Source organism: Lepus europaeus, chromosome X (assembly GCF_033115175.1).
Source record: "Lepus europaeus isolate LE1 chromosome X, mLepTim1.pri, whole genome shotgun sequence".
Lineage (NCBI taxonomy): Eukaryota > Metazoa > Chordata > Mammalia > Lagomorpha > Leporidae > Lepus > Lepus europaeus.
Window position 1 is genome coordinate 60,240,244 of NC_084850.1, and position 26,978 is coordinate 60,267,221.

General features: G+C 41.5%; 1 protein-coding gene across 1 annotated transcript in view; it reads left to right on the plus strand.

Annotated features, from left to right (window-relative positions):
* IL13RA1 (interleukin 13 receptor subunit alpha 1) overlaps positions 1–26,978 on the plus strand; it is a 75,943-nt gene that overhangs the window by 22,208 nt on the left and 26,757 nt on the right. The window contains exons 3-6 of the mRNA XM_062183525.1: positions 1,774–1,912; positions 4,823–4,943; positions 15,862–16,049; positions 18,633–18,784. Coding sequence (XP_062039509.1) covers positions 1,774–1,912; positions 4,823–4,943; positions 15,862–16,049; positions 18,633–18,784 — 600 coding nt within the window. The remainder of the gene's footprint in view (positions 1–1,773; positions 1,913–4,822; positions 4,944–15,861; positions 16,050–18,632; positions 18,785–26,978) is intronic.

A 26,978-nucleotide genomic window follows, 5' to 3' on the forward strand; every position in this document is an offset into this window, starting at 1 on the left:
TTTCTCAGGTGCACTCGCAGGGAGCTGGATTGGATGTGGAACAGCCAGGGCTCAAACAGTACCCATATGGGATGGTGGCACTGCAGGCAGAGGCTTTACCCACTATGCCACAGTGCTGGCCCCAGTTTCATCCTTTTTTATGGCTAAATAGTATTCCTGTGTGTGTGTGTGTACACACATATTTATATATATGTTTCCACATCCTGCTAATGCACTTGAGAAAGCAGTAGAAGATGGCCCAAGTCCTTGGGCCCCTGCACCCACATGGGAGACCCGGAGGAAGCTCCTGGTTCCTGGCTTCAGCCTGTCCAAGCTCCAGTCATTGTGGTCATTTGAGAAGTGAATCATTAGAAGGAAGATCTCTTTCTCTCTCTCTCTCTCTGTCTCTACCTCTCTCTGTAACTCTACCTTTCAAATAAATAAAATGAATCTTTAAAAAAAAGTTTTATAATTCAGATGCGTTCTTTATATAGTCTGGATATTGACCCCTTGTCAGGTGTATAGCTTGCAGACATTTTCTTGCATTCTGTATGTTTTCTCTTCACTCTGTTGATCTTTATTTATTTATTTATTAAAGATTTATTTTATTTATTTGAAAGTCAGAGTTACACAGAGAGGTAGAGACAGAGAGAGAGGTCTTCCATCCGCTGGTTCACTCCCCAAATGGCCACAATGGCCAGAGCTGTGCCCATCTGAAGCCAGGAGCTAGGAGGTTCTTCCGGGTCTCCCATGTGGGTGCAGGGGTCCAAGGACTTGAGCCATCTTCTGCTCTCCCAGGCCATAGCAGAGAGCTGGACTTGAAGAGGGGCAGCCAGGACTAGAACTGGCGCCCATATGAGATGCTGGCACTTCAGGCTAGGGCTTTCACACACTGTGCCACAGCGCTGGCCCCAACCTTTTTTATTTTTAAAAAAAGATTTATTTATTTTGTTTGAAAGGCTAACTTATAGCAAGAGAGAAGCAGGGAGATCTTTTATCTACTGGTTCACTCTGCAGATGGCAGCAACAGCTGGAATTGGGCCAATCCGAAGCCAGGAGCCAGGAGCTTCTTCCTAATCTCCCACAGGGGTGTAAGGGCCCAAACACTTGGACCATTGTCTGCTGTTTTCTCAGGCACATTAGCAGGGAGCTGGATTGGAAGTGGAGCAGGGACTCGGACTGTTTATATTTTATTTTTTAAAGATGTGCAGAACTTTTTAGTTTGATAACATCTCATTTCTCTGTTTTTGCTTCCATTTCCTGTACTTTTGAGGTCTGATCCCCCCCCCAACCACCAACAAAAAAAATCCTTGCACATTCTAATATCCTGAAGCATTTACTATATTTCTTCTAGTTGTTTCATAGTTTTTGGTCTTAAATTTAAGTCTTTAATCCATTTTTAGTTGATTTTTGTATTTGATGAGAGAGAGGGGTCTCAGTTTCATTCTTGTCCATGTGAATATCCCATTTTGATTCAGGGTGATTCTTTACTTTGGTAGGATGGAGGGCCATCCTGTTTATTACAGGCTGTTTAGCATCATCCCTGAACTTTATCAACTAGATGCTAATAGCCTCCTATTCCCAAATTATAACATCCATGGACATTACCAAATATCCCTGAGGGTAGTAGGGGGAGCAAAATCATCCCTGGTTGAGAATCAGTGATGTATACCATTTGAGAGCTTAACTTAACATTTTTGGTACACATTTGAACATGCTAATATTTTATTATTTAGATATATTTCTGTGTGTCTGCTGTAAAAATGCCTTTTTTTCTTTATGTCCTAATCTTAGAAGATTGCTCCAGAAACGCATCGTTCAAAAGAAGTACCCTTAAATGAGAAGGTTTGTCTGCAAGTGGGATCCCAGTGTAGCACCAGTGAAAGTGAGAAGCCTAGCATTTTGGTGGAAAAGTGCATTTCACCTCCTGAAGGTAACAACTGGGCACACTGTCTTCTTAATATTTAGGGTATAAATCCATATTCTCCATATGCTTGCATTCATTGTCTGTTAATTCATTCAGTTCTCAAAGATTTGCTGAGTCTAGTAAGTGCCAAGCACTGTACTAGGTCTTGGCAAGACAATGGTAAGTATGTGGGTGTTGCTGCCATCACTGGGCTCAAGGACAATTTGAATAGCAAGGCCTAATAGTTACGTAAAACTTAATGATTCGAAAAAGAATACATACACACACACACACACACTTTTCTTAAATCAAGCCTCACAAGCTTATCTTGTGAAGCAGGTATGGCATGTATTACTCTAATCCATTTTACAAGGAATAAAAAAGGGAACAGAGTGATTTGCTCTTGGCTTTCAGATTCCAGATGTGGTGATTTGAAAAAAAAAAAGCCAAAATACTATTTTATTCATTATATATGGAGATTAGTTTTATAAACAGCATTTCTTTGGGATATAGATATTAAAAAAGAAAAATAAACATGCCAGCCCAGCAAGTTGATTGTTGTCCCCCATTGTCACATCACCCAATGTCCTTCTGACTCTTATGTTACATACAAAGAGTAGCATATACTGATTAAGAATGTTTAAGTCCCAGATCTGCTAGCTACTAGTTGTGACCTTGGACAGTTTGCTTATTAGCCCTTCCTCACCTCAGTTTCTTCATCTACAAAATGGGAATGATGTTACCTACCTTCTACAATTGTTGAGAGGATTTTGTAAGTCAGCATGTGTAAGCTGCTTAGATTAATGCCTCGTAGAAAGTAAACACTGTATACATATTGTCTATAATATGATGTCTCTTGTTTGGACAAGGCAGGACCTCATCTCCCATCTCCAAATCTTATATCATATAGCAGCCTGTGCTCTGGGCCATTTGCTTTACCAGCCTTGAAGTGTTCAAAAACATATATACTGTTTATAAAAATTATATAAATCAGGACTACTAGGAAGCTAGGAGCATGGTTTAAAACAATTTACCTGTCCTATTCTCATTTATTTAGGAGTTTAATACTCTGGGAAAACTGTCTATGTTACACTATAATAAATATTCTGGGAAAAAAGCCCAAGTTATACTTGGATATAAAGTTGTTGATGATGGCTCAATGTAGTACTCCTTCAAGGGTCATAAGGGATACTAGATTTATATATTATCTAAAGACACTTCTTTTTCCCCCCTCTTTTTTTATTTATATTTACTTTATTTTTTTCTTTTTAAAGTTTGTTTAATGAATGCATTTTTTCATATATAAAACTTTAGGAATATAGTGGTTCTTTCCCCCATACCTACCCTCCCTCCCCAACTCCCATCCTACCTCCTACTCCCTCTCTCACCTCCCTCTTCATTATGGTTCATTTTTAGTTTGATTTCTATATACAGAAGACCAACTCCATGTTAAGCATAGATTTCAACAGTTTGCACACACACACACACACAACATATATAGTTTGAAAACAAGATTTGCAGTCAATTCTCATAGTATAACTCATTAAGGATGGAGGTCCTACATGGAGAGTAAGTGCACAGTGACTTCTGTTGTTCCTTTAACAATTAACACTCTTACTTATGATGTCAGTGATCACCCAAAGGCTCTTGCTGTGGGCTGCCAAGGCTATGGAAGCCTTTTGTGACCATAGACTCCATCAGTATTTGGACACGGCCATAAGCAAAGTGGATGTTCTCTCCTCCCTTCAGAGAAGAGTACATCTTTCAACTAAAAACACTTAATTTAGAGACATGGTACCTTAGCTAACTAAAATCGCTTTATAAAGATAGAGACTTTTTTTTTAAAGATTTATTTTATTTATTTGAAAGGCAGAATTAAAGAGAGACATCTTCCATCTACTGGTTCACTCTCCAAGTGGCCATAACAGCCAGGGCTGTGCTAGGCTGAGCCATGAGCCAAGGGCTTCTTCTGAGTCTCCCATGTGGGTACAGGGGCCCAATTGCTTGGGTTGTCTTCCACTGCTTTGCTAAACCATTAGCAGGGTAGCTGGGTCAAAAGTGGAGCAGCTGGGACTCAAACTGGCACCCATATGGGACATCAGCATTGCAGGCTGCAGCTTTACCCGCTGTACCACAATGCTGGCCTCAAAGATAGAGATTTTAAGTCAGAAAGGTTTTACTGCTCCTAAAGTCACAACTCACAATAGGCTTCTACTAATGGTTAAGTTAGGCTTACTTTTACTCGGAATTGCTTTGGGAGAAATGTTCACCTTTTAACACTAGATGTGTCAATGTTGATCAATTGTACCTTAATAAATTTGTACCTTAATAAAAGTTTTTAAGATCAGTAGACAAATGGATTGGTTGTGTTGACACATTCATTTAGGAATTCCATAGTCATTGCCTATGATGAAAATGCTATTTGATCTTTAGCCTATCCCTCCTTTAGGGGTACAAGAGTTAAGTCCCTCAGATAAGGCAAAAAGATGTTTCTTTGTATCAGTGAAGTGAGAGAGAAGGTTGTAAACAAATGAGATTTGGGTTTTCTCTGTCCTGAGTGTCTTCTGGGTAAAATGGTAAGAGTGTGAGAGATGAGGAGGGATTAGCTTTCTTTTTTCTTTTTTCTTTTTTCTTTTTTTTTTTTTAGCAGAGTGATAAGGCTTTATTGGGGATAGGGCATCCATCAGAACAGAAGGGCCAGAGAGAGAGAGAGCGCCCAGTCACTCAGACTGGGGGAGAGCTAGGTTACATGGTTGAATGGAGAGAATATACCTGGGCAGGCCAGGCAGGCAGCTCAGCAGAGAAGCAGAGGGCTGAGCTCGGTGGGAGTAGCTTTCATTAAACACCCACAACCCTTCCACGTGCCACAGAACCATTGGGTGGTTTTTAGTTTTATGTGGGAAGAAGATTTCTAAACTCTTGGCCTGGATATTCTAGGTGATCCTGAGTCTGCTGTAACTGAGCTCCAATGCATTTGGCACAACCTGAGCAACATGAAATGTTCTTGGCTCCCTGGAAGGAATACAAGTCCTGACACTAACTACACTCTCTACTATTGGTGAGTATGTATAATAGAGTGACTGGAGGACCAATTATGACTGTCGGGAGCTTCTGGATTCAACCCAGTCAAAAGAAGCGACTGAACAGCCTGCAAAAAGTGGGCGATTTACCAGTGAAAAATGCATCTGCTTTGTGTGATTGCTCTTTAAAACTTTGTTTTTAACTATAGAGCCACAGGATGGTACCAAAAATGTATGGGGAGATTCTGTATACCCATCACTCAGCTTCTCCCAATGGCAATATCTTATGTAACTATAGTACAATATCAAAACCAGAAAATTGGCATTGGTAGGGTCTACCAACCTATTCATATGTTACCAGTTTTACATATACTTGTATGTGTGTGCATAGTTACATGCAACTGCAGCACATGTGAAGATGTGGAACGGTTCCATGAGCACAAAGATCCCTCAAGTTGCCCTTTTATAGGCACACTCACCTCCCTCTTGTACCCCCTCTCATTCAGGACTAGGCTCTCTAATCTCTGGGGACCACTGATCTGTTATACATCTCTTAATGTCATCATTCCAGGAACGGAATCCCACAGTATATAACCATTTAAGAATGCTACTTTAGTACCCTTGAGATCTATTTACATTATTGTGCATATCAACAGTTCATTCCTTTTGTTGCTGAGTACCAGTCCATTATGTGCCTCTGTTTGTTTAACCATTCATTGATTGAAGGATATCTCAGTTGTTTACAGCGTTTTGCTGTTGTGAATAAAGTTACTATAGATATTCATGTCCAGGTTTTTATGTAGACATAACTTTTCATTTCTCTGGAATCAATGCCTAAGAATACAATTGCTCATTCATGTGGTTATTGTGTATTTAGTTTTATAAAAGCTTCCAGATTATTTTCTAAAGTGGTCGGATCATTTTACATTCCCACATGCAGTATATGAGTTTTTGGTTTCTGCTTTTAAAAAATTATTTGATACCCAGGTCAACAAATAGTTTAGCTTCAAACTGAATAACTTTAGGGGCCGGCACTGTGGCTCACTTGGTTAATCCTCCGCCTGCAGCGCCAGCATCCCATATGGGCGCTGGGTTCTAGTCCCAGTTGCTCCTCTTCCAGGCCAGCTCTCTGCTGTGGCCTGAGAAGGCAGTGGAGGACGGCCCAAGTCCTTGGGCCCTGCACCCGCATGGGAGACCAGGAGAAGCACCTGGCTCCTGGCTTCGGATCAGCACAGCGCTGGCCGTAGCAGCCATTTGGGGGGTGAACCAATGGAAGGAAGACCTTTCTCTGTTTTTCTCTCTCTCACTGTCTATACTCTACCTGTCAAATAAAAAAAAAACTGAATAACTTTGATAGTTTTATATTTAATACTCTGGTATTGTGGTGTTTGGTATGTGTGACTATGACTTTGTTAAATTTCCAGATTAATGTATAATCACTTCCTTTCCTTAGATCTAATATTATTAACAGCAGAACAAGAGAGAAAGGGCCACATTAATCCAGTTCAATTCATTAAACATTTACTAGCACACATTGTAGGTAAAACACTGATTGGGCAACAGAGATAAGAAACATGTCTGTGTACTTAAAGCTTAAAATGAAGAAGGAGAGAGAGTGCACACCACAATTACCTATATGAAGATAACACAGTGTATGCCAAATGCAGTTATATAGACAGACACTTGAGGGAAGCTAGGGTAGAGGCTGTGGTGGTGGGTGGCCCAAGAGGCTAGGAAGCTCTGGAGAAGGGGACAGATTGCCCACATGCAGAGTTTCTCAGAGGCTGAACTCTGGGGAAGGGCGTTCTGAGGAATGGAGATACTGAGTCATTGGAGACCAGGGTAGATGTGGGGATATCTAGCATCAGCAGTCTGCCCCCCACAAGCCTTGTCTCCCTTTCTAATATTTGTTAAAACTTTTTTAAAAGATTGATTTTATTTATTATTTGAAAGGCAAAGTGGCAGGGGGGGGGGACAGAGAAAAGAGATCTTCCATCCACTGGTTCACTCTCTAAATGGCTGCAACAGGAGCCAGGAACTCCATCTAGATCTCCCACATGGGTGCAGGGGCCCAAGCACTTGGACCATCTTCTGTTGCTTTCCCAAACACTTTAGCAGGGAGTTGGATCGGAAGTGGAGCAGGCAGGAATCAAACCAGTGCTGCAATATGGGATGCTGGCATCACAGGTGGTGGCTTAACCCTCTTGCCACAATGCCAGCCCCTAAAACTACTTCTGAGAGGGCAAGATCTGGGGCTTCTGAAGCTATAGGATGACCATAGGGTTTTGTTCTAGAGTATCCATATTACCTGATGACTTCATGCAAAGTAGTTTGGCATATTAAAACACTCAGGGCTATATCATGAAAAGCAATGCCCAAAAATCATGTGAATTTTTGAACAAAAATCTACAAAGTTTGCTTGGGAATTCACATTCACTCTCCCCAGTAGAAGGATCCTTCTGGCAAAGTTGAAAAGCACTGCAGGTGAACCAAATGACACTGAGATGGTGTAGTTCTATTTGTAGGTTTTTTTTCCCTGATGGAAATAAATCTCCTTTGAGATTTTGTAGTTTTTCACTTGCCCACTCGGTAGCTGTTGTTTTTCCTTTACTTAAAACCCTTCAGCAGTTCTCCAGTGGCTTCAGGGTAAATCCAAACGTCAGCATGACAGACAAAACCCATTATGACTTGGCCCCTGTTGGCCTCTCTAGCCTGGGTCTCATCTTCCTCCTTGCACCCCTGCCCCTCTTGCAACCCAGCATTAGCTAACATTTCACTTCTTTCAGTTCCTCAAATGGACTGTTCGAACTCTCAAGCAGAATAGTGGAATTCAAACAATATTCAGACAGAACAGTGGAAACATTCTGCATCTCCTCCTAGCTCATACCTTGTCCTTTCTCTTGATGCCTCTTTAGTTCTCTTCATTTAGCTCAGATACCATTTCCACTCCAGAAAACCTTGCTTAACCTCTCAAGTCTACATAACTGTCCCTTCATTGTCTCCCACGGGAACTTGTACTTTGGTGTGCCATAGTGTGCAACATGGCGCATTGTCATTTCCTGTTTACTTGATGCTGTCCTGCCCCAAGCTTCAATCTCCTTTGAGAGCCGGAACAATGTCCTGTTTCCCCCAGTGCCTAACACTTGGTAGGTGTTCCATAAATCTTGTGAATGTTTGTTAGAATCCAAAGGGAGAGGACATGCAGAGTTGGGGTGAGGACTCAGGAAGGATACGCAATTTAGGAGTATTACAGTTTAGGAATAAGAAGAAGGATTAAATCAGTCTGGCTTCCTGAAGACTTGGGATTGAAGAAGCCAAAGAACTATGCCTTAGAATAGTCCCTGTTGTTCTGTGTGATTTAGGGAGAGCTATTAACAGAAGCTTTTAAAAAGCCCTGTAAGTTGATAATGTCCCTGCATTAATTCCATTGTTTTCCCTGGAGTCATTATTTGTAAAACCACAGGGAACACCTTTTAAAGGGTCTGTGTCTATATAAAGAGTAGGAAAGGAAAGCAAGAAATCTTAAACGGTATCTCATTCCATGGCAGCCTGTGCAGGAAAATTACCAAACTATTAGAATCAGGGTGGCATTGGAGGCAGATAGTGCCCTAATCCTTGGGGTTCCTATAAGAAAAAAGAAAGAAATGCCTTAAGGGTATATTAGCACAAACCAAGTCTCAGTGCAAATTGCAAAAAGAGTATACCCTCTGGGTGAATGAATTACAAAAATCCGGACTGACCAATTAGAAAAATCATTCCTCTTCCTCTGGGCTGATTCAGGCTCTTGCCACAGTTGACAGAAGGCAGTGCTTGGGCTGGCTTTCCGCCCTCAGTTGATGCCTTTTTGCAGGTCACAATCTGTACAACCGTTGGAAGTGCCTCAAGAAGCAATCCCAAGAGAATGGTACTTAGTGGTACCCAAGAGGGGCAGGTATAAAGGGATCCTGCTTCTTGTCATACGCGTTTCCATGCTGGTCGTCAGCATGGTCTCTTTCTGTAGTATAGATCTGTGTTGTTCAGTATAGGAGTCGCTAATTATATGTGGCTATTTACATTTTAATTTATATTAAAATAAAATTGAACTAAGACTTAAGTTGTTCAGTCTAACTAGCTAGTTTTACAAGTGACCACTGGCTCTTGTATTGTACAACACAGCTCTGGAAGATTTCTATAATCCCAGAAAGTTCTGTTGGACAGTGTAAGTGTAGATTCCATATTTTTTGCCTTCACAACCTGCAGCTGATTCGTTCTGGAGCCCCACTGCTTATGTTCAAATCCTGATTCTCTTACTAGGATTGTGATTTTGGGCAAGTCCCTTTTCTCTGAGCCTCAGAGTTTTTTGTTTGTTTGTTTAAAAGATTTATTTATTTATTTGAAAGGCAGAGTTACAGAGACAGAGATCTTCTATCTGCTGGTTTACTTCCCAAATGGCCGCAATGGCCAGAGCTGGGTCAATCCGGAGCCAGGAGCCAGGAGCTTTTTGTGGGTCTCTCACATGGGTGCAGGGGCTCAAGCACTTGTGCCTTCCACTGCCTTCCCAGGTGCATTAGCAGGAAGCTGGATCAGAAATAGAGTAGCCAGGATTCCAACCAGCACTTATATGGGATGCTAGCACTGCAGTCAGTGGCTTTACATGTTATACCACAACTTGGGCCCCTGAGCCTCGGTTTTCTAATTTGTAAAATGAAGATAGTAGAAATAGTTCGTGCTTCTTTTTTAAAGTTTTACTTATTGATTTATTGATTTTTTGAAAGGCAGAGAGACAGATATGAACACAGAGAGATATTTCATCTGCTGGTTCATTCCCCCAAATACCCACAACAGTAGTGGCTGGACTAGACCAGAGCCAGGAACCAGGAACTCAGTCTAGGTTTCTTAGATTTCAGGGACCCAAGTACTTGAGCCATCACTGTTGCCTCCCAAGCTGTGCATTAGCAGGAAGCTGGGATTAGAGTAGACCTGGGATTTGAACACAGTGTTATGGGATGTGAGCACCTCAAGCAGCGTCTTCACTGCTTCTCTAAGTGCCCATTCCAGTTTGTACTTCTTTGTTGTTGTTTTTTTTTTTTTAACACTTGATCTTAGTCAAAAGGCCAAGAAGTGATTCTTATTAAAAAAATTATTTGAGAAGCAGAGTTATAAACAGAGAGAGGGATGGAAGGACAGAAGGAGGTTCACTCCGCAAATGGCTGCAACGGCTGGAGCTGGGCCAATCCAAAGCCAGGAGTCAAGAGCTTCTTCCAGGTCTCCCACACGGGTGCAGGGGCCCGAGCACTTGAGCCATCTTCCATTACTTTCCCAAGCTATTAACAGGGAGCTGGATCAGAAGTGGAGCAGCCGGGACTCAAACCGGTGCCCATATGGGATGGCAGCACCGCAGGCACAGGCTAAGCCTACTAAGCCACAGCACTGGTCCCCATATCTGGTTTTTATTATTCCTTCCCATGCCCTTGCAGATGTAGTCAGTACACAGTGCTGAGGTCTTCCCTCACCTCACAGAAGTAGCACATAGCCTATACCCCCTCCTTCCATGCTCTTCCCTGGATAGATCCTTTGCAATCAAAACCACCAAAGAGCGGGCAGTCAGCCCAGAGTGCTCGTTAGCAAGTACCCAGGAATGTTTTAGTGTAAATGATGTTATATAGACTGCCAAAGATGATTTCCCTCCATCTCCAGCTAGAAAATATGGAGTCATTTTTTTTTAATTCAAAATAATTCTTTGAAGCCCTAGGACAATGGCTTCTGTCCCTGCAGAGAGAGAGTGGCATTGAAAGAAGCCTCACCTAAACAGCTCCAAACGAATCATGCCAATGAATTTTAGGGAATTTCTTACCACATTAGTCATCTTCAGAGTTGGAGGAATAGTCTTTCCCTCCTCATGCCTACAGTGTAATCCTGTGGAGGAATTCAGTTTATTAATTTTAACAGGAAACACCTTCTATCTTAGGTCATCTAATTTTTTTCAAGAAGTATAAAAAGCCTGTTCAAAGCCAGTATTTTCATTTTATTATTATTTCTGCATTATAACAGTTGTTTTGAAATCATATCAGGAGCACCTGAGCATATGGGAAATACTCAGAGTCCAAAGATGAAAAAGATCTAAAAGACTGCCTGTTGGAGGAGTTCTTTAATTATTTTAAAAAACCCACTAATTTTATACATAATAATATTCTTTACTTATGTAAAAAGAATTTTGTAAGTTTCTTTAGTTTCTGTTTCTTACTAAGCCTGGAAAACACTCCAGGACTGTCTGATCCAAGAACTAGCCATGATAATAGCTTCATATTTAAACACTGTTGGCTTTCACAAACCACAGGGGCCTGAGACTAAGAGGAAAAGCTTTTATGCTATTTCTTGAAGACAAGAGCATTTTTACTATTGAAGCATTTCTTTGTATAACCTTTGAAGGAGTAAATGCTTTAGATGTGAGTTTTTGTTTTTTTTTAAGATTTATTTATTTATTTGACAGGCAGAGTTGCAGAGAGGAGAGAGAGAAAGAGGGAGCAAGAGGGAGAGAGAAAGAGAAATCTTCCATCTGCTGGTTTACTCCCCAAACAGCTATAACGGCCAAAGCTGAGCCAGGTGGAAATCAGGAGCCAGGAGCTTCTTCCGGGTGCCCCATATGGGTGCGCAGGGGCCCAAGCACTTGGGTCGTCCTCCACTGTTTTCCCAGGCACATTAGCAGGGAGCTGCATCTGAAGTAGAGCAGCCATGACTTGAACTGGCACCCGTATGGGATGCCGGCACTATAGGCAGCAGTTTAACTCAACACGCCACAGCGTTGGCCCCAGATCTGAGGTTTTTAAAAACTGTTTGTAGCAGCCTACGCTGGAGAATTGCTGTCAGAAAGCTAATTCTTAGGTCCTGGAAAAAGCTTCTAGGTTTGATTCTCTGGGAGAGGATTTGAGAAATACGCATTTCAGGGTACTACAGATATTTCTGAGGTTTGTGATTCTTTTGGTTCCTTTTTTTTTTTTTTTTTTGAGATGCAGGTACGAAGGGAAGGAGGGAGAGAGAGAGAGAGAAACAGAGAGATCTCTGCTTGTTTACTTCCCAAATGCCCACAACAGCTAGGGCTGGGCCAGGCTGAAGCTAGAAACCAGGAACTCAATCTGGGTCTCTGATGTGGGAGTCAGGGACCCAGTCACTGAGCCATCACTGTTGCCTCCCAGGGTGCGCATTAGCAGGAAGGTGGAATCAGAAGCAGAGCTGGGACTCGAATGCAGGCTCTCTGATAATGGGATGTGCAAGTCCGAAGCGGTGTCTTAATTGCTGTGCCAAACACTCAACCCTTAGTTCATTTTTAAAATTGTCTTCCTTTTCTGCAGAACTTTTTCACATCTCCCACTGTGGCTGATTATGTAAGGCTTGACTATGTCTTCTGCCAGTTAAAAAAAACTGAGTTCTCTGATAGCCTAGACAAAAAAGTATAATGAGAACATTCTGTCTGCCTGTACTATGCTAGATGTGGATAATCACTAGGGAAGGTATGTGTAGAAGTGAAATGGGAAATAAGATACCAGCAGTACCACTTATGAGAGGCATTTAAAGCCACCCAGTGGATTAAGATACTTAGAAAGCTGTTCTGGGGGCTAGTGTTGTGGCTCATCAGGTTAAGCCACTACCTGTGATGCTGGCATCCCATATGAACATGGGTTCCAGTACTGGCTGTTTCACTTCTGATCCAGCTCCCTTCTAATGCACCTGAGAAGGCAGTGGAAGAAGGCCCAAGTACTCAGGCCCCTGATACCCATGTGGGTGACCCAGATGGAGTTCTGGCTCCTGGCTTCAGCCTGGCCCAGCCCTGGTTGTTGCAGCCATTTGGGGAGTGAGCCAGCAAATGGAAACTCGCTCTCTTCCCCCCTCTCTCTCTATAACTCTTCTGTCCAAATAAATAATTTTTTAATTAAGCTGTTCTGGATCATTGGTCTGGTGATGATTGAAGGACACTAATAAAGGAAGGTCAAAGAGGTCAAATACTGCATATTCTCCCTTATATGTGGGAGCTAAAATTAAAAACAAAGCAAGCAAGAAAGAAATGCCCGTATGTGTGTATCAGTATTGCTGCAAACATAGTTTTGTAAAACTTTTATACTTAAGAATATTATACTATTGGGGCCGGTGCTGTGGTATAGCTGGTAAAGCCACCACCTGCAGTGCCAGCATCCCATATGGGTACCAGTTTTAGTCCTGGCTGCTCCACTTCTGATCCAGCTCCCTGCTAATGGCCTGGGAAAGCAGTGGAAGATGGCCCAGGTACTTGGATCCCTGAACCTATGTAGGAGTCCCAGAAGAAGCTCCTGGTTCCTGACTTCAGATCGGCCCAGCTCCAGCCTTTACAACCATTTGGAGAGTGAACCAGTGGCTGGAAGAGCTCTCTGTCTCTCTGTAACTCCGCTTTTCAAATAAATAAATGAATCTTTTTTTTTTGTAAAAAGACAATGTTATACTATTATAGTTTTAATGATTTGTGATTCTTTTAAAATTTACTGTATATGAACGAAATGGTCATTTTTCCATCCAATTTTTTTTAAGATTTATTTTTATTTATTTGAAAGGCAGAGTTACAGAGAGGCAGAGGCAGAGAAAGAGAGAGAGATATCTTCCATCCACTGGTTCACTCCCCCAAATGACTGCAACTGCTGGAGCTGAGCTGATCCAAAGTCAGGAACCAGGAGCTTCTTTCGGGTCTCCCATGCAGGTGCAGGAGCCCAAGCACTTGGGCCACCCTCTACTGCTTTCCCAGGCTATGACAGAGAGCTGGATAGGAAGTGGAGTAGCCAGGACTTGAACGTGCTGCAGGTGGCCACTTTACCTGCTATGCCACAGTGCCAGCCCCATCCAATTATTGTTTATAACCATTGTCTATATTCCCACTAGAGTCTGTTTACATTTTACTTATTAAGCTTCTTATTTTGTGAAGCATTAAGCCTTTTTACTGTAATGTAAATTTAAAAGATGTTATTTCAAAAACTAAAAAAAAAGGGAGAAGGTAGAGGGAAATTATGTTCTTAGTAGTATATCTATGAACTATATGAAATCTGTTAAAATCTAATGAGAAATTAAAATTTAAAATAAATTTAAAAATAAATATTTAAAAAAAACAACAAGAAGACCTGAAGAAGACTTGAAGCCTAAAGTGATGAGGTCACAAAATAGGGTGTGGACAATGGGAATATCACAAAAGATACGAATCCAAAAAGCTTCGCAAAGGCAGAAAGAACAGAATTTAATGATAGATACAGTGAATATAGGGAAAGGAGAAAAAGGCGATTTCAAAGTATCTTATCTAGGAGTTAAGTGGGAGTCCAAAGAAAATGAGCTCTGAGTGATGGAAGCGGGAAGATTGGAAGAAAAGTCAGTTTGGTATGGAAGAGGACACATAAGTGGACACTGAATCTGAGGCAAGAGTGGAAGACGCAAATGTAGCAATTAGAAATCTGTGACTAGCTCTGAGATGGGAAGTCAGGGCTAGAAATATCCAGCATAGACATTGCAGTTTGGGCATGGGAGTGAGAAATTGGAGATGTGTAGATAACGAGTCTGAAATAGAGAAGAATGTCAGTATACCACGCCTGGGAAGAGGGAGGAAGGAGAAGCAACCAAGAACACAGGAAGGAATTTGGTAGATAACCATTTTCAAGAAGCATAAAACTTCTAATCCTGGTTTCAGAACATCTGCTTTTATACATTAAAGGAAATTATTGGAAATCCTGTAGTTTCCATAGCTCTTGACAGTACCAATGTTCATGAAAAAGAAATAGTCTTTCCTTCCTAGAGTTTGAAGTGAGCAAAATTGTAAAAAAGGAGTTTTTTTTTTTAAAAAAAACTATCTTGCTTTGTTAAGAAGTAATACTTTTCGGGGACATCTCTTTCAGTCATTAAAAAAAAAAAAATTCCTGGAGCAGGCGTGTAACTCAGTGGTTAAGGTGCCAGTGCCCTTGGGGCTGGTGCCGTGGCCCACTTGGCTGATCCTCCGCCTGTGGTGCCAGCATCCCATATGGGCACTAGGTTCTAGTCCCGGCTGTTCCTCTTCCAGTCCAGCTCTCTACTGTGGCCTGGGAGGGCAGTGGAGGATGGCCCAATGGCTTGGGTCCCTGCACCTGCGTGGGAGACCAGGAAGAAGCACCTGGCTCCTGGCTTCGGATCAGCGCAGCGCCAGCCATAGCGGTCATTTGGGGAGTGAACCAACGGAAGGAAGACCTTTCTCTCTGTCTCTCTCTCTCACTGTCTACAACTCTACCTGTCAAAATAAAATTTAAAAAAAATTAATTAAAAAAAAAAGATGCCAGTGCCCAGCATCAGAGTGCCTGGGTTCAGTTCCTGGTTTCCGACTCCAATTTCCTGCTTTTTTTTTTTTTTTTTTTTTTTTTTTGACAGGCAGAGTGGATAGTGAGAGAGAGAGACAGAGAGAAAGGTCTTCCTTTTTGCCGTTGGTTCACCCTCGAATGGCCGGCGCGGCCAGCGCATCTCCACTGCCTTCCCGGGCCATAGCAGAGAGCTGGCCTGGAAGAGGGGCAACCGGGATAGAATCCGGCGCCCTGACCGGGACTAGAACCCGGTGTTCCGGCGCCACAAGGCGGAGGATTAGCCTGTTGAGCCACGGCGCCGGCCCCAATTTCCTGCTTAATATGGACTCTGGGAAGCAGCAGTGTTGGCTCAAGTGATTAGGTTCCTGCCACCCACATGAGAGACGTGGATTGTATTTCTGGCTATGGGCTGCAGCCCTGGCTCAGTCTCAGCTATTGCAGGCATTTGGGAAGTGAACCAGTGGGTGGGACCACTCTCTATTTCTGTCTTTGTCTCTGTCTCTCCATCTATTTCTCTGCCTCTCAACCTCTCAAATAATAATTCTGAAATAAGAAATTCTGAATTCTGAATAAGAAATTCTGCCCCAGTTTCTTGAATAACCTTGTTAAAAGCAATGCAGAAGTTTGTCCCATTTTTATGTTGTAGGCACAGCAGCTTGGGAAAAATTCTTCAATGTGAAAACATCTATAGAGAAGGTCAACACATTGGTTGTTCATTTGATCTGACTAAAGTGAAGGATTCTACTTCTGAACAACATGGTATCCAAATAATGGTCAAGGATAATGCAGGAAAAATTAGACCATCTTTCAACGTAGTGCCTTTAACTTCCCATGGTAAGTTTAAGAAGTCATCTGTGGCAATGTGGATAAATGTGTGTTATAGGGAGGCTAGCATTATAGCATAGCAGGTAAAGCTGTCACCTGCAGCGCTGGTATCCCGTATAGGTGCAGGTTTGAGTCTCAGCTACTCTACTTGTGATCCAACTCTCTGCTAATGACCTAAGGAAAATCAGCAGAGGATGGCCCAAGTACTTGTGCCCCTGCCACTCACATGGGAGACCCGGATGAAGCTCCTGGCTCCTGGCTTCTGTCTGGCCCAACCCTGGCCATTGAGGCCATCTGGGGAGTTAACCAGCAGATGGAAGATCTCTTTCTCTTTCTCTCTCTCTCTGACTTTCAAATAAATAAATACATCTTTTTTTTTTAAAAAAAAGAAGTATGTTATAGCTTTTGAACAATTAATGTAAATAATAAAAATTATGATTTTGGTCTTAAGAGTTTCCTCAAACAAGGGGCTATATTTATGTAAACCTTTCTTTGATAGATTTTTTTAAAGAAGCAAACTTGGACATTCTAGTATATACTGAACACATATGCCAGATGTTTTATCCTTGTTAACTTAGGACTCCACTGAGACTTAGAGTAGTTGTAGAGCCAAGAGTGGAACACTGTCTGACTCTGAGGTCTATTCTCTTTACAGTTATGATATTGAGAGGATAATGCTTATATGATGATATATAATTCCTGAGTAATTTACCTCTTCATTAGAAAAAGCTTAGGCTTAAGGTGATATAATCGGGGTGATATTCAAAATACTTACCACTCTGTACAGCATAGGCACTGATCTGTTGGAACAGTTAACATAGCTATATGTGGGTATACCAACCAGGTATTGGCATACTAGAAACATGAACACAAATTATCTGATTGAGAGCTTGTCTCCTCCACTTTGGACAAGGCATATCAGCCCTCCTGCAAGTGATCCCTTATGTATAAAACAGAATATATAGTTCCTTTTGACCTCGAAGGATTGTTGTAAAGTTAAATGATACAAGGTATATAAAGAAGTTTTTATATATCTCTAAAACAAAATACCATAGTCATATGCATTATTTGTTGTAATATCTTAATAGGGAACTCATATCTGGCTAAGTGGTATACAAGTGATTTATTGATAAAGGCTCCTGAGTCTGTGAGTAGAACACTGTTTACCACCTCTTCGTGTAGTCAAGGAAGTGAATTCTAATAGGAGACCAATGGCAGCTATTTGCAGTCCACGAGGGTGAGGGCAGGGTAATTTGCCAAATATGGTGAAATGAAGCAAAGCTCTTCTCTTTTCACTGCCTTGTTTGGGTGGTTGTCCTAGATGAACAGTTCTAAGGCTTATTTTACTTCTTCCTGGACTTTGATAGTGGCATAAAGAAAACTGCTCAGCTAGAAGGTACACATCATCAAGTTTTCTGTAAATCATCCATTATTATCAGTTATGTAGCCTTAAAAATAGCTGACTTCTGAAAAAGTAAATTGAACAGGCTGATGTTCTTTTTTTAAAAATTTATTCCAAATTGTGATTCTACTCATGTAACATTGCATTTATCATCACAAATGTTTTTTTAAAGATTTTTATTTATTTAATTGAGAGGTAGAGTTACAAACAGTGAGAGGGAGAGACAGAGAGAGAGGTCTTCTATCCACTGGTTCACTTCTGAAATAGCAGCAACAGCTGGAGCTGAGCCGATCCGAAGCCAGGAGTCTCTTCCAGGTCTCCCATGTGGATGCAGGGGCACAAGCACTTGGGCTATCTTCTACTGCTTTCCCAGGGCTTAGCAGAGAGCTCGATTGGAAGAGGAGCAGCCTGGATTGGAACCGGTGCCCTTAGGGGATGCCGATGCCACAGGCGGAGGGTTAACCTACTGCGCCACAGAGCCAGACCCGACAAATGCTTTTAAGTATACAATTCAGTAGTGTTAAGTATATTCACAGTGCTGTACAACAGATCTCTAGAATATTTTCATCCTGCAAAACTGAAATGTGCCCATAAGCATTGATTTCCCCTTCGTTGACAGCTTCCTTTCTGCTGTCTGTTTCCTCTTTTAGATACCTCATATCTAAATATGAGGGGAATATATAGTATTGGTCATTTTGTGACTAGCTTATTTCATTGAGCATAATGTCTTTGAGTGGCATAAATGTTGTAGCATGTCAGAAAGCTTAGGCTAATGTTTTAAGTGTGATCTTTGCTTGGCATGAGTGAGTGACAGCTGGGGAATACCCTTGGATCCAGTGCCTTGTCACTCATCAAGTAGAAGCATATCTGGATTGAAGCACTTCTTTATTCCTTCTGCTGCAGCTTCATCACACCCTGGGCCAGCTTCTAACCAGGATGCAGGCCAGAGTTCCTGCCATTTCCCAGAAACCCACAAAGACTCCCCTTACATCCATTTGATGAAGCAGTTCAAGATAAACTGCCTCTACAACTTATTTTGTAGCTAATCAAATTCTGAAACTATGTATCTGATCATGTAAGGCTATTAAAGAACATCAACTCTATTTTGATTTAACTTTGTGACATTATCCCTATATTATGTATGTATGTATATAAATAAACAAACTCTGGATATTTTCTTTTTCTTTCAGTGAAACCTGATCCTCCACATATTAAAAATCTCTTCTTCCAAAATGATAACTTACATGTGCAGTGGGAGAATCCACGGAATTTTACTAGCAGATGCTTATCTTATGAAGTTGAAGTCAATAACAGTCGATCTGAGACATGTGATATTTTCTATGTAAGTGTTTTAGATTATTGTTTGGAGATTTTCTTTCACTTGAATTTCTCACTCTGAAATATCAATGAAATATAGCTCTTACAGTTGTCATCTGATGATGGTGGTGGAACTTCTTCTCTAATATAAGGCATGATGGAAGATTTGGTTGCAATATTCAAGCCATTCATTAATTCTCTTGCTCACCAAAGTTTTATTTTGTGTTTACTATGTACTAGATACTGTTTTATGTGCTGGGGATAACATAGTGTACATGATGACTAATGAACAGCTTTTTTTCTTCAGGAAGCTTACATACTAGAAAATAAGTATGTAAACAAGTACACTAATCTCAGGAAGCATGAATGCTCTGAAAAAAATGAAATGGAGTGATGTTGTAGAGTGGCCGGGAACACCTGGAGGAATGCTAGGTCAGGAGAACATCTGAAGTAATGACATTTGAGTCCAACCAGAATACTGAGCAGGAAGTAACTCCCTTAAAGATCTGGGGGTAGAGGAGACTTCCAGGGCTTTGAGGCAAGACTGAGCTTGGAACGTGTGAGAAAGCAGAACCGAGGGTGATATGGCCAGAATATATCTATTTTGGAAAAGATGTCTTAGCAGTAGAACAGTAGGTAGGGATTAGATCATGTAGATGCAGGTAATCTCCGACTTATGATGGTTCAACTCATGGGGTGAAAGTGATACATATTCAGTTGAAACTATATTGTGAATTCTGAGATTTGATCTTTTCCCAGGCTAGTGATACACAGTACCATCAGTCCATTCTTATATTCTGGGCAGTGCAGGTAGTCACAGCTCCCAATTAGCCCAGAACTCATGAAGGGAAATAACCAGACTGTACAGTCTGCGGTGCTGCTAAGCTTCACTGGTTGGTTAGTTAAGGATAGTAAATGTATTTTTTACTTAATACTTGAATTTAAAATGAGTGTATTAATAGTATGTAATCCCATCATAAGTTGAAGAGCATCTGTGCTTGGAGGTTCTAGTAAGGCTATTCCATTTTCTTAGATTCTAGACAACTAAAGCACTAAATGAATAGTCAGTACATGTTGGATTATGCACATGTGTGTGATTCATAGTCTAATACAAAGCATGCCAATTAGAGGTCCCTGTGGGGCATTGATCAGCATGTGCTAGAACCTCAAGGCTCCAGTGCCATTGCTATGTTTTAGAGTAGAGGTCACAAACTAGGCCCTTACACATTTTACTTAGATTACAAAGTGGGGTGTTGTTTGTTTATTAAATTTGAATTTTTGCCCAGATTTAAAATCATGTTACTTAAGGAGTGTATTTCCATAGGACGGTACCTCCAGCCCATGAGGACTACACCACTCACTCACATGCTGTCTGCCCGTACCCTTTGCGCATTTGAGTTTTAGAAGTTAGAAGCCAAAGGGCCAGTGTTGTGGTGTAGCCGGTAAAGCTGCCGACTACAGCACCAGCAAGCATCCCATAGGGGCACTGGTTCGTATCGCAGGTGCTCCGCTTCCAATCCAGCTCTCTGCTAATGGCCTGGGAAAAGCAGCAGAAGATGGCCACAGTGTTTGGGTCCCTGCCACCCACATTGAGAAATCCAGGTGAAATGCCTGGCTCCTGTCTTCAACTTGGCCCAACCCCAGCCATTGCGGTCATTTGGGGAGTGAACCAGCAGATGGAAGACCTCTTTGTCTTCCCTTCTCTCTCTGTAACTCTATCAAATGAATGATCTCTGTGAGTGAGATCCCAGTGGAAAGAACGGGGCCATCAAAGAAGGAGGTACCCTTCTCCGAAGGGAGGAGAGAACCTTCACTTTGACTATGACCCTATCGGAATAAGACCAAAGTCAGCGAACTCTAAAGGCTTCCATAGCCCTGGCAACTCATGAATAGAGCCTAGGGAGATTACTGACGCCATGAACAGGAGTGTCAAATTGTTAAGTCAGCAACAGGAGTCACTGTGTACTTACACCCCATGCGGGATCTGTCCCTAATGTGTCGTCTAAAGCCAAGTGATGCTATGACTGGTACTGAAACAGTATTTTTATACTTTGCGTTTCTCTGTGGGCGCAGACTGATGAGGTCTTTGCTAATTATATACTGAAGTGATCTTCTGTATATAAAGAGAATTGGAAATGGAAAAAAAAAAAAACAACCTGGTGTTAAAATGGAAATGGCATAGAAAATTAATTATTTTGAAAAAAAAAATTTTGTAGGATCTCTGTCTTTAATGTGCTGTACATTGCTATTTAATGCTATAATTAGTAATCCAATGGTAGTTTTTTCACTTGATGTTGCTATATGGGCAAAATGTTGAAATCTTTACCTAATATATACTAAATTGATCTTCTGTATACAAAGAGAATTGAAAATGAATCTTTACATGAATGGAAGGGGAAAGGGAGCGGGAGAGGGAAGGGTTGCGGGCGGGAGGGAAGTTATGGGAGGGAGGAAGCCATTGTAACCCATAAGCTATACTTTGGAAATTTATATTCATTAAATAAAAGTTTAAAAAAAATTAAAAATAAAAAAAAAATTAAAATAAATAAATGTTAGATATTTAAAAAAAAAATGCAAGTGTTCTATATTTGGCTTTTAAAGCAGCCCAGCATCTTACAAGTGAGCAAATTCCCAGAACCAGTGTTTGGATCAACATTAAACTTTCAAAATGCTTATTAAAATCAGCCAGTTTGGGGCCAGCACTGTGGCATAGCCGGTAAAGCTGTTTCCTGTGGTGCTGACATCCCATTTGGGCACCAGTTCAAGTCCTGACTGCTCCACTCCTGACCCAGTTCCCTGCTGATGCACCTGGGAAAGCAGTGGAGGATGGCCCAAGTGCTTGGGCCCCTGCACCCAAGTGGGAGACCCAGAAGAAGTTCCTGACTCCTAGATTGGCCCAGCTCTGGCCTTCGGGGCCATTTGGGGAGTGAAACAGTGGATGGAAGACTTCTCTCTTTCTCTCTTTCCCTCAGTCTCTCTAACTGTGCCTTCCAAGTAAAGAAATAAGTATTTTTAAAAAACTCAGCCACTTTTAACAGGCTGTAACTCCAGAAGGAGTAACCAGGTCTACAGCAGAGCAGAGCTCTTCTGGGCATTTGCAGATGAAATCTATTAATCGTTACTACTAGAAACCAGACATGCCCATGGGAAAGAAAAAGGGCTTCCACGTGGTGAGGATTTCACTTGGATTTATAACAAAGTGAGTTATCAGAAAGCTGCAATATACTTGACTACCCCCAGCCTCTATGTTCTTCTGCTGAAATCCTGAGACATCAGCTATTTGTAGTACTTACTTTACCACAGTTATGTTTCTCTGTTTCAGTTGATCACATGTATGCCTCTTCTGTCTTGTGAAAATATAAATTCCTATTGGGAAGAGTCAGATGGTATCTGCTGTATGTTGCTATTCCTGCTACTAATAGCAGCTAACATTACACATTGAATGATTACTATGTACTAGCATTTTAATAGGCAGTGCATCTGGATTGTCTTATTTAGTCCTCACAGTAACCCCAAGGATCTAGGACCTGTTGTTGTGGTCCCCATTTTATAGATGAGAAAACTTAGTTTCTCCTAAGATCATATTTCTAGTGATAGAATTAAGATTTAAGCAAACTTCTGAATCCAAAGCTTGTATTTCTTTTTTTTTTTATTTGACAGGTAAAGTTATAGACAGTGAAAGAGACAGAGAGAAAGGTCTTCCATCCGCTGGTTCACTTCCCAAGTGGCCACTACGGCCGGCACTGCGCCGATCCGAAGCCAGAAGCCAGGAGCTTCTTTCTGGTCTCCCATGCGGGTGCAGGGCCCAAGCACTTGGGCCACCCTCCACTGCCTTCCCAGGCCACACCAGAGAGCTGGACTGGAAGAGGAGCAACTGGGACTAGAACCCGGCGCCCATATGGGATGCCGGCGCTGCAGGCAGAGGATTAACCAAGTGAGCCATGCTGCCGGCCCCAAAAGCTTGTATTTGTTAACCATTGGAGACCACCTCAGTATTTCTTCTTTTTCTTAAAAAAAAGTTTTATGTGTTTATTTATTTGAAAGACAGAGTGAAAGGGGGGGGGGGGGGAGACAGAGAAGTCCATAACAACTCATGAAATAGGTACATATTTTAGCCTACATTTTATTGAGAAAATAAGGCTCAGAGAGGACAACTAATTTGTTACAGGTCACACAGCTAGTAAGTCAGTATGGCTTCAATGGTGGGTTGATCTCCATGTATTAAATTTTTTTAAAAGATTTTATTTATTTATTTGAGAGGTAGAGTTAAATACAGTGAGAGGGAGAGACAGAAAGGTCTTCAATCCACTGCTTCACTCCCCAAATGACCACAACAGCCGGAGCTGAGCCGATCAGGAGCCAGGAGCTTCTTTTGAGTCTCCTACACGGGTGCAGGGGCCCAAGGACTTGGGCCATCTTCTACTGCTTTCCCAGGCCACAGCAGAGAGCTGAATAGGAAGAGGAGCAGCTGGGACTAGCACCCATATAGGATGCTGGTGCCACAGGCGGAGGATTAACCTGCGCCACAGCACCAGCCTCCCATGTATTAAAATTTGACCAAGAGTACTTGTGTATACACCATGTGCACAATCGTTGCTTAATAAAATCTTGTTGAATAGAGTTGCTTTTGTTTTTTACAGACTTCTGTAATGAAGAAAGCACATACAGTATGGAAGTTACTGAAATCAGAACTATAGTCTATTTGGAATTAAATCTGTTTATATACTTGAGTTTAATGCTCTCTTTCCTAGCAGATGTTTGCCAGCTGCTTCCTCCCCTTAGAATGTCATGAGCTTTTTGTGTGCTCACTGATTTCAAGCTCTGCTAGTTAGACTTTTTTTATGTTTTCAAGAATATTTGAGGAATTATTTTGTGTGGTAATAACATTTAAGAGGGGGAAGTAAGCTGGAACATAAACGGGTGCCATCACATGGGGCCTGTGGCAAGATGAAGCTTATAACAGAATCACAAAGAACAAAACAACTTGTTTTTGACATGCCCGCCTCCCTCCAACCCTATCCCATCCCTGCTATCTACTTGGTGCTCTGTGCCTTTGCCTTACTTTTACTTCTCAGAGTCATCTGAGGAACTGATCATCTATGCAAGAGGATTTACATTTGGACAAGAGCCTGGAGACGTGAATCTACATAATGTTTTGCTAACTTTGGAATTTCTCAACTTGAGAGGTGGTCCAGGGTAGGAAGATCCATCAGTCTTCACCCTTATCCCTCAAGGGTTGATTGATACTTGTGATTCCCCAACAGGCCTGTGATTCCAAATGGCCAGCAATGGGACACATTCAGCCCTGGGTGACTTTTTCTCTGCCTCTGTGTGAAATATTGAAAAAAGTCACCCTTATTCATTCCACTGGCTTTTCAGCTTGTCACAGATGCTGATAGGAAACCTTTTAATGAATGACATTGAATCCCAAAATTAATAGCTAGGTATCTGATCTTTTCCCTATGTTTAAATGTTTCTTTGGGGGCCGGCGCTGTGGCATAGAGAGTAAAGCCGCCACCTACAGTGCCAGCATCCCATATGGATGCCAATTCCAGTCCCAACTGCTCTAGTTCTGATCCAGCTCTTTGCTATGGCCTGGGAAAGCAGTGGAAGATGGCCCAAGAGCTTGGGTCCCTGCACTCGCGTGGGAGACTTGGAAGAAGCTCCAGGCTCCAGGCTTCAGATTGGCCCAGCTCTGGCTGTTGGCAGCCATTTGGGGAGTGAATCAGCAAATGGAAGACTGACCTCTTTCTCTCTCTGCCTCTGTGTAACTCTGCCTTTCAAATAAATAAATCTTTTAAAACAAAATATTTCTGTGATAGACGTTGACTATGTAAACTAAGGAACACAAATATTCATGCATTGATTTTTTTTTAAAAAAAGTATTTTTGTTCAAAATACATTTACGTAACTGATTCGTATCTGTAAACTAGATAAAAAGTGACTTATACTATGTGGAGAGGAATTTTGCATTATACTTTGTTTTCTCCTACTCAGTCATTTTTTTATATCTTATACTCTTTTTATTTTTTCAACTTTTTTTTTTTTTTAATTTTTGACAGGCAGAGTGGACAGTGAGAGAGAGACAGAGAGAAAGGTCTTCCTTTTGCCGTTGGTGCACCCTCCAATGGCCGCCGCGGTAGGCGCGCTGCGGCCGGCGTACCACGCTGATCCGATGGCAGGAGCCAGGTGCTTCTCCTGGTCTCCCATGGGGTGCAGGGCCCAAGCACTTGGGCCATCCTCCACTGCACTCCCTGGCCACAGCAGAGAGCTGGCCTGGAAGAGGGGCAACCGGGACAGGATCGGTGCCCCGACCGGGACTAGAACCCGGTGTGCCGGCGCCGCAAGGCAGAGGATTAGCCTAGTGAGCCGCGGCGCCGGCCTCTTATACTCTTTTTTTAAAGGCAGGTTTTTTTTTTTTTTTTAAGATTTGTTTTTTATTTATTTGAAAGGCAGAGTTACACAGAGAGAGAGAGATGTCCATCCATTGATTTACTCTCCAAATGGCCACAATGGCCAGGGCTGCCAAAGCCAGTTACCAGGAGCTTCTTCCAAGTCTCCCACATGCATTTGGGCCATCCTCTGCTGCTTTCCCAGGCATACTATTAGGGAGCTGGATTAGAAGTGGAGCAGCCAGGACTCCAACCAGTGCCCAGGGATGCCAGCACTGCAGATAGCAACTTTACCCACTATACCACAATGCCAGCCTCCTACCTTATATTCTTAACAAAGGAGATTAGTCTTGTTCTTTCTCAAAACTCCTTATTGATGAATAGTCCAGAATAGTAAAATCACACCAATCATGATTTGTTCAATGATTTTTCACAAATGATTAACCAGCACACCAAAAGCCCAGTCATGACCCCTTTCTCCTCTCTCAGAGAACCACTGCTTTTCTGACTTCTAATCCCATACATATTTTTATTGTTACTTTGAAAACTATGTGAATGAAATTATCCAAAGTGTATTTTCTTTCTTTCTCTCAACATTGTTTATAAGATTCACTAATACTGTTTCCTATAGTTTTAGATGGTTCATTCTCATTGCATTCATTCCATTGTGTGAATATGCTATATTTTAGTTATCCATTCTTCCATTGGTACACATTTTTACAGTTTTAGTTGGGGTTTTATTAATAGAGTTTTTATGAACATTTGTGTGTCTGTCTTGTGCACTTGTATTTACATTTCAATTGGGCATATATGCAAGGGGACTTCTAAAAGTTCACGGAAAAATTTTGAAATACCTGCCTCATTTTCTCATAATACTCAGTTTCCAAGAACTTTATGAAGATCCTTTGTATGAATGCATTTCCTAATTTTTTGCACCAAAATAAATTTATGATAATTTTATTTTTCCATGAACTTTTCAAGGTGCCCTTGCATATGTCATAAAGAGTACTTAGAATTTTTAAAAGATTTATTTAGTTAATTTTTCAGATTTGTTTATTATCTTTAAATATTCATTTATTTATTTGGAGAGCAAAGTGACAAAGATATTCCATTTACTGGTTTATTCCTTAAATGGTCTCAACAGCCTGGGCTGGGCCAGATTCAAGCCAGGAGCTGGGAATCTCATCTGGGTCTCCTTCATGGGTGCAGGAGCCCTAGGACTTGAGCCATCTTCCCCTGCTTTCTCAGGCACATTACCAGGGAGCTGGATTGGAAGTGGAGTAGCTGGGACTCGAATTGGCACCCATATGGGTTGCCAGTGTTGCAGGGGGCTGCTTAACCCACTAAGCCACAATGCTAGCCCCAGAGCACTTTTTCATAAGTTTATTGACAGTTTGTGTACCCTCTTGTGAAATGTCTTTTCAAGTGTTTTGCCAGTTTTTCTATTGGGTTTTCTTTTTCCTATTAATTTATAGGAAAAAATATATATATGCAAGTCCATCAGAAATTGTGAATGTGTTCTCTCACTCTGTGATTTACCTGTTTATTTCCTCAGTAGGTAATATTTCCTCTGTCATTTGGTGAACAGAAGTTTTAAATTTTAAGATAGTCAACTTTATAAAGAATTTCCCTTTTTGGTTAATAATGGAATTTTTTTATTCTATTTACATCTTTTTCTTTGTCATGGTCATGATGATCTGTTTTGCTCTTAAAGTTTGCTGTGTCTATGTATTTATTTGCTCATTGACTTTACTTTTCACATTTAGATCTGCAATATATGTGGAATTGCTTTTGTGACTAGTGTAAGGCAGAGGTTGGGATTCCTTT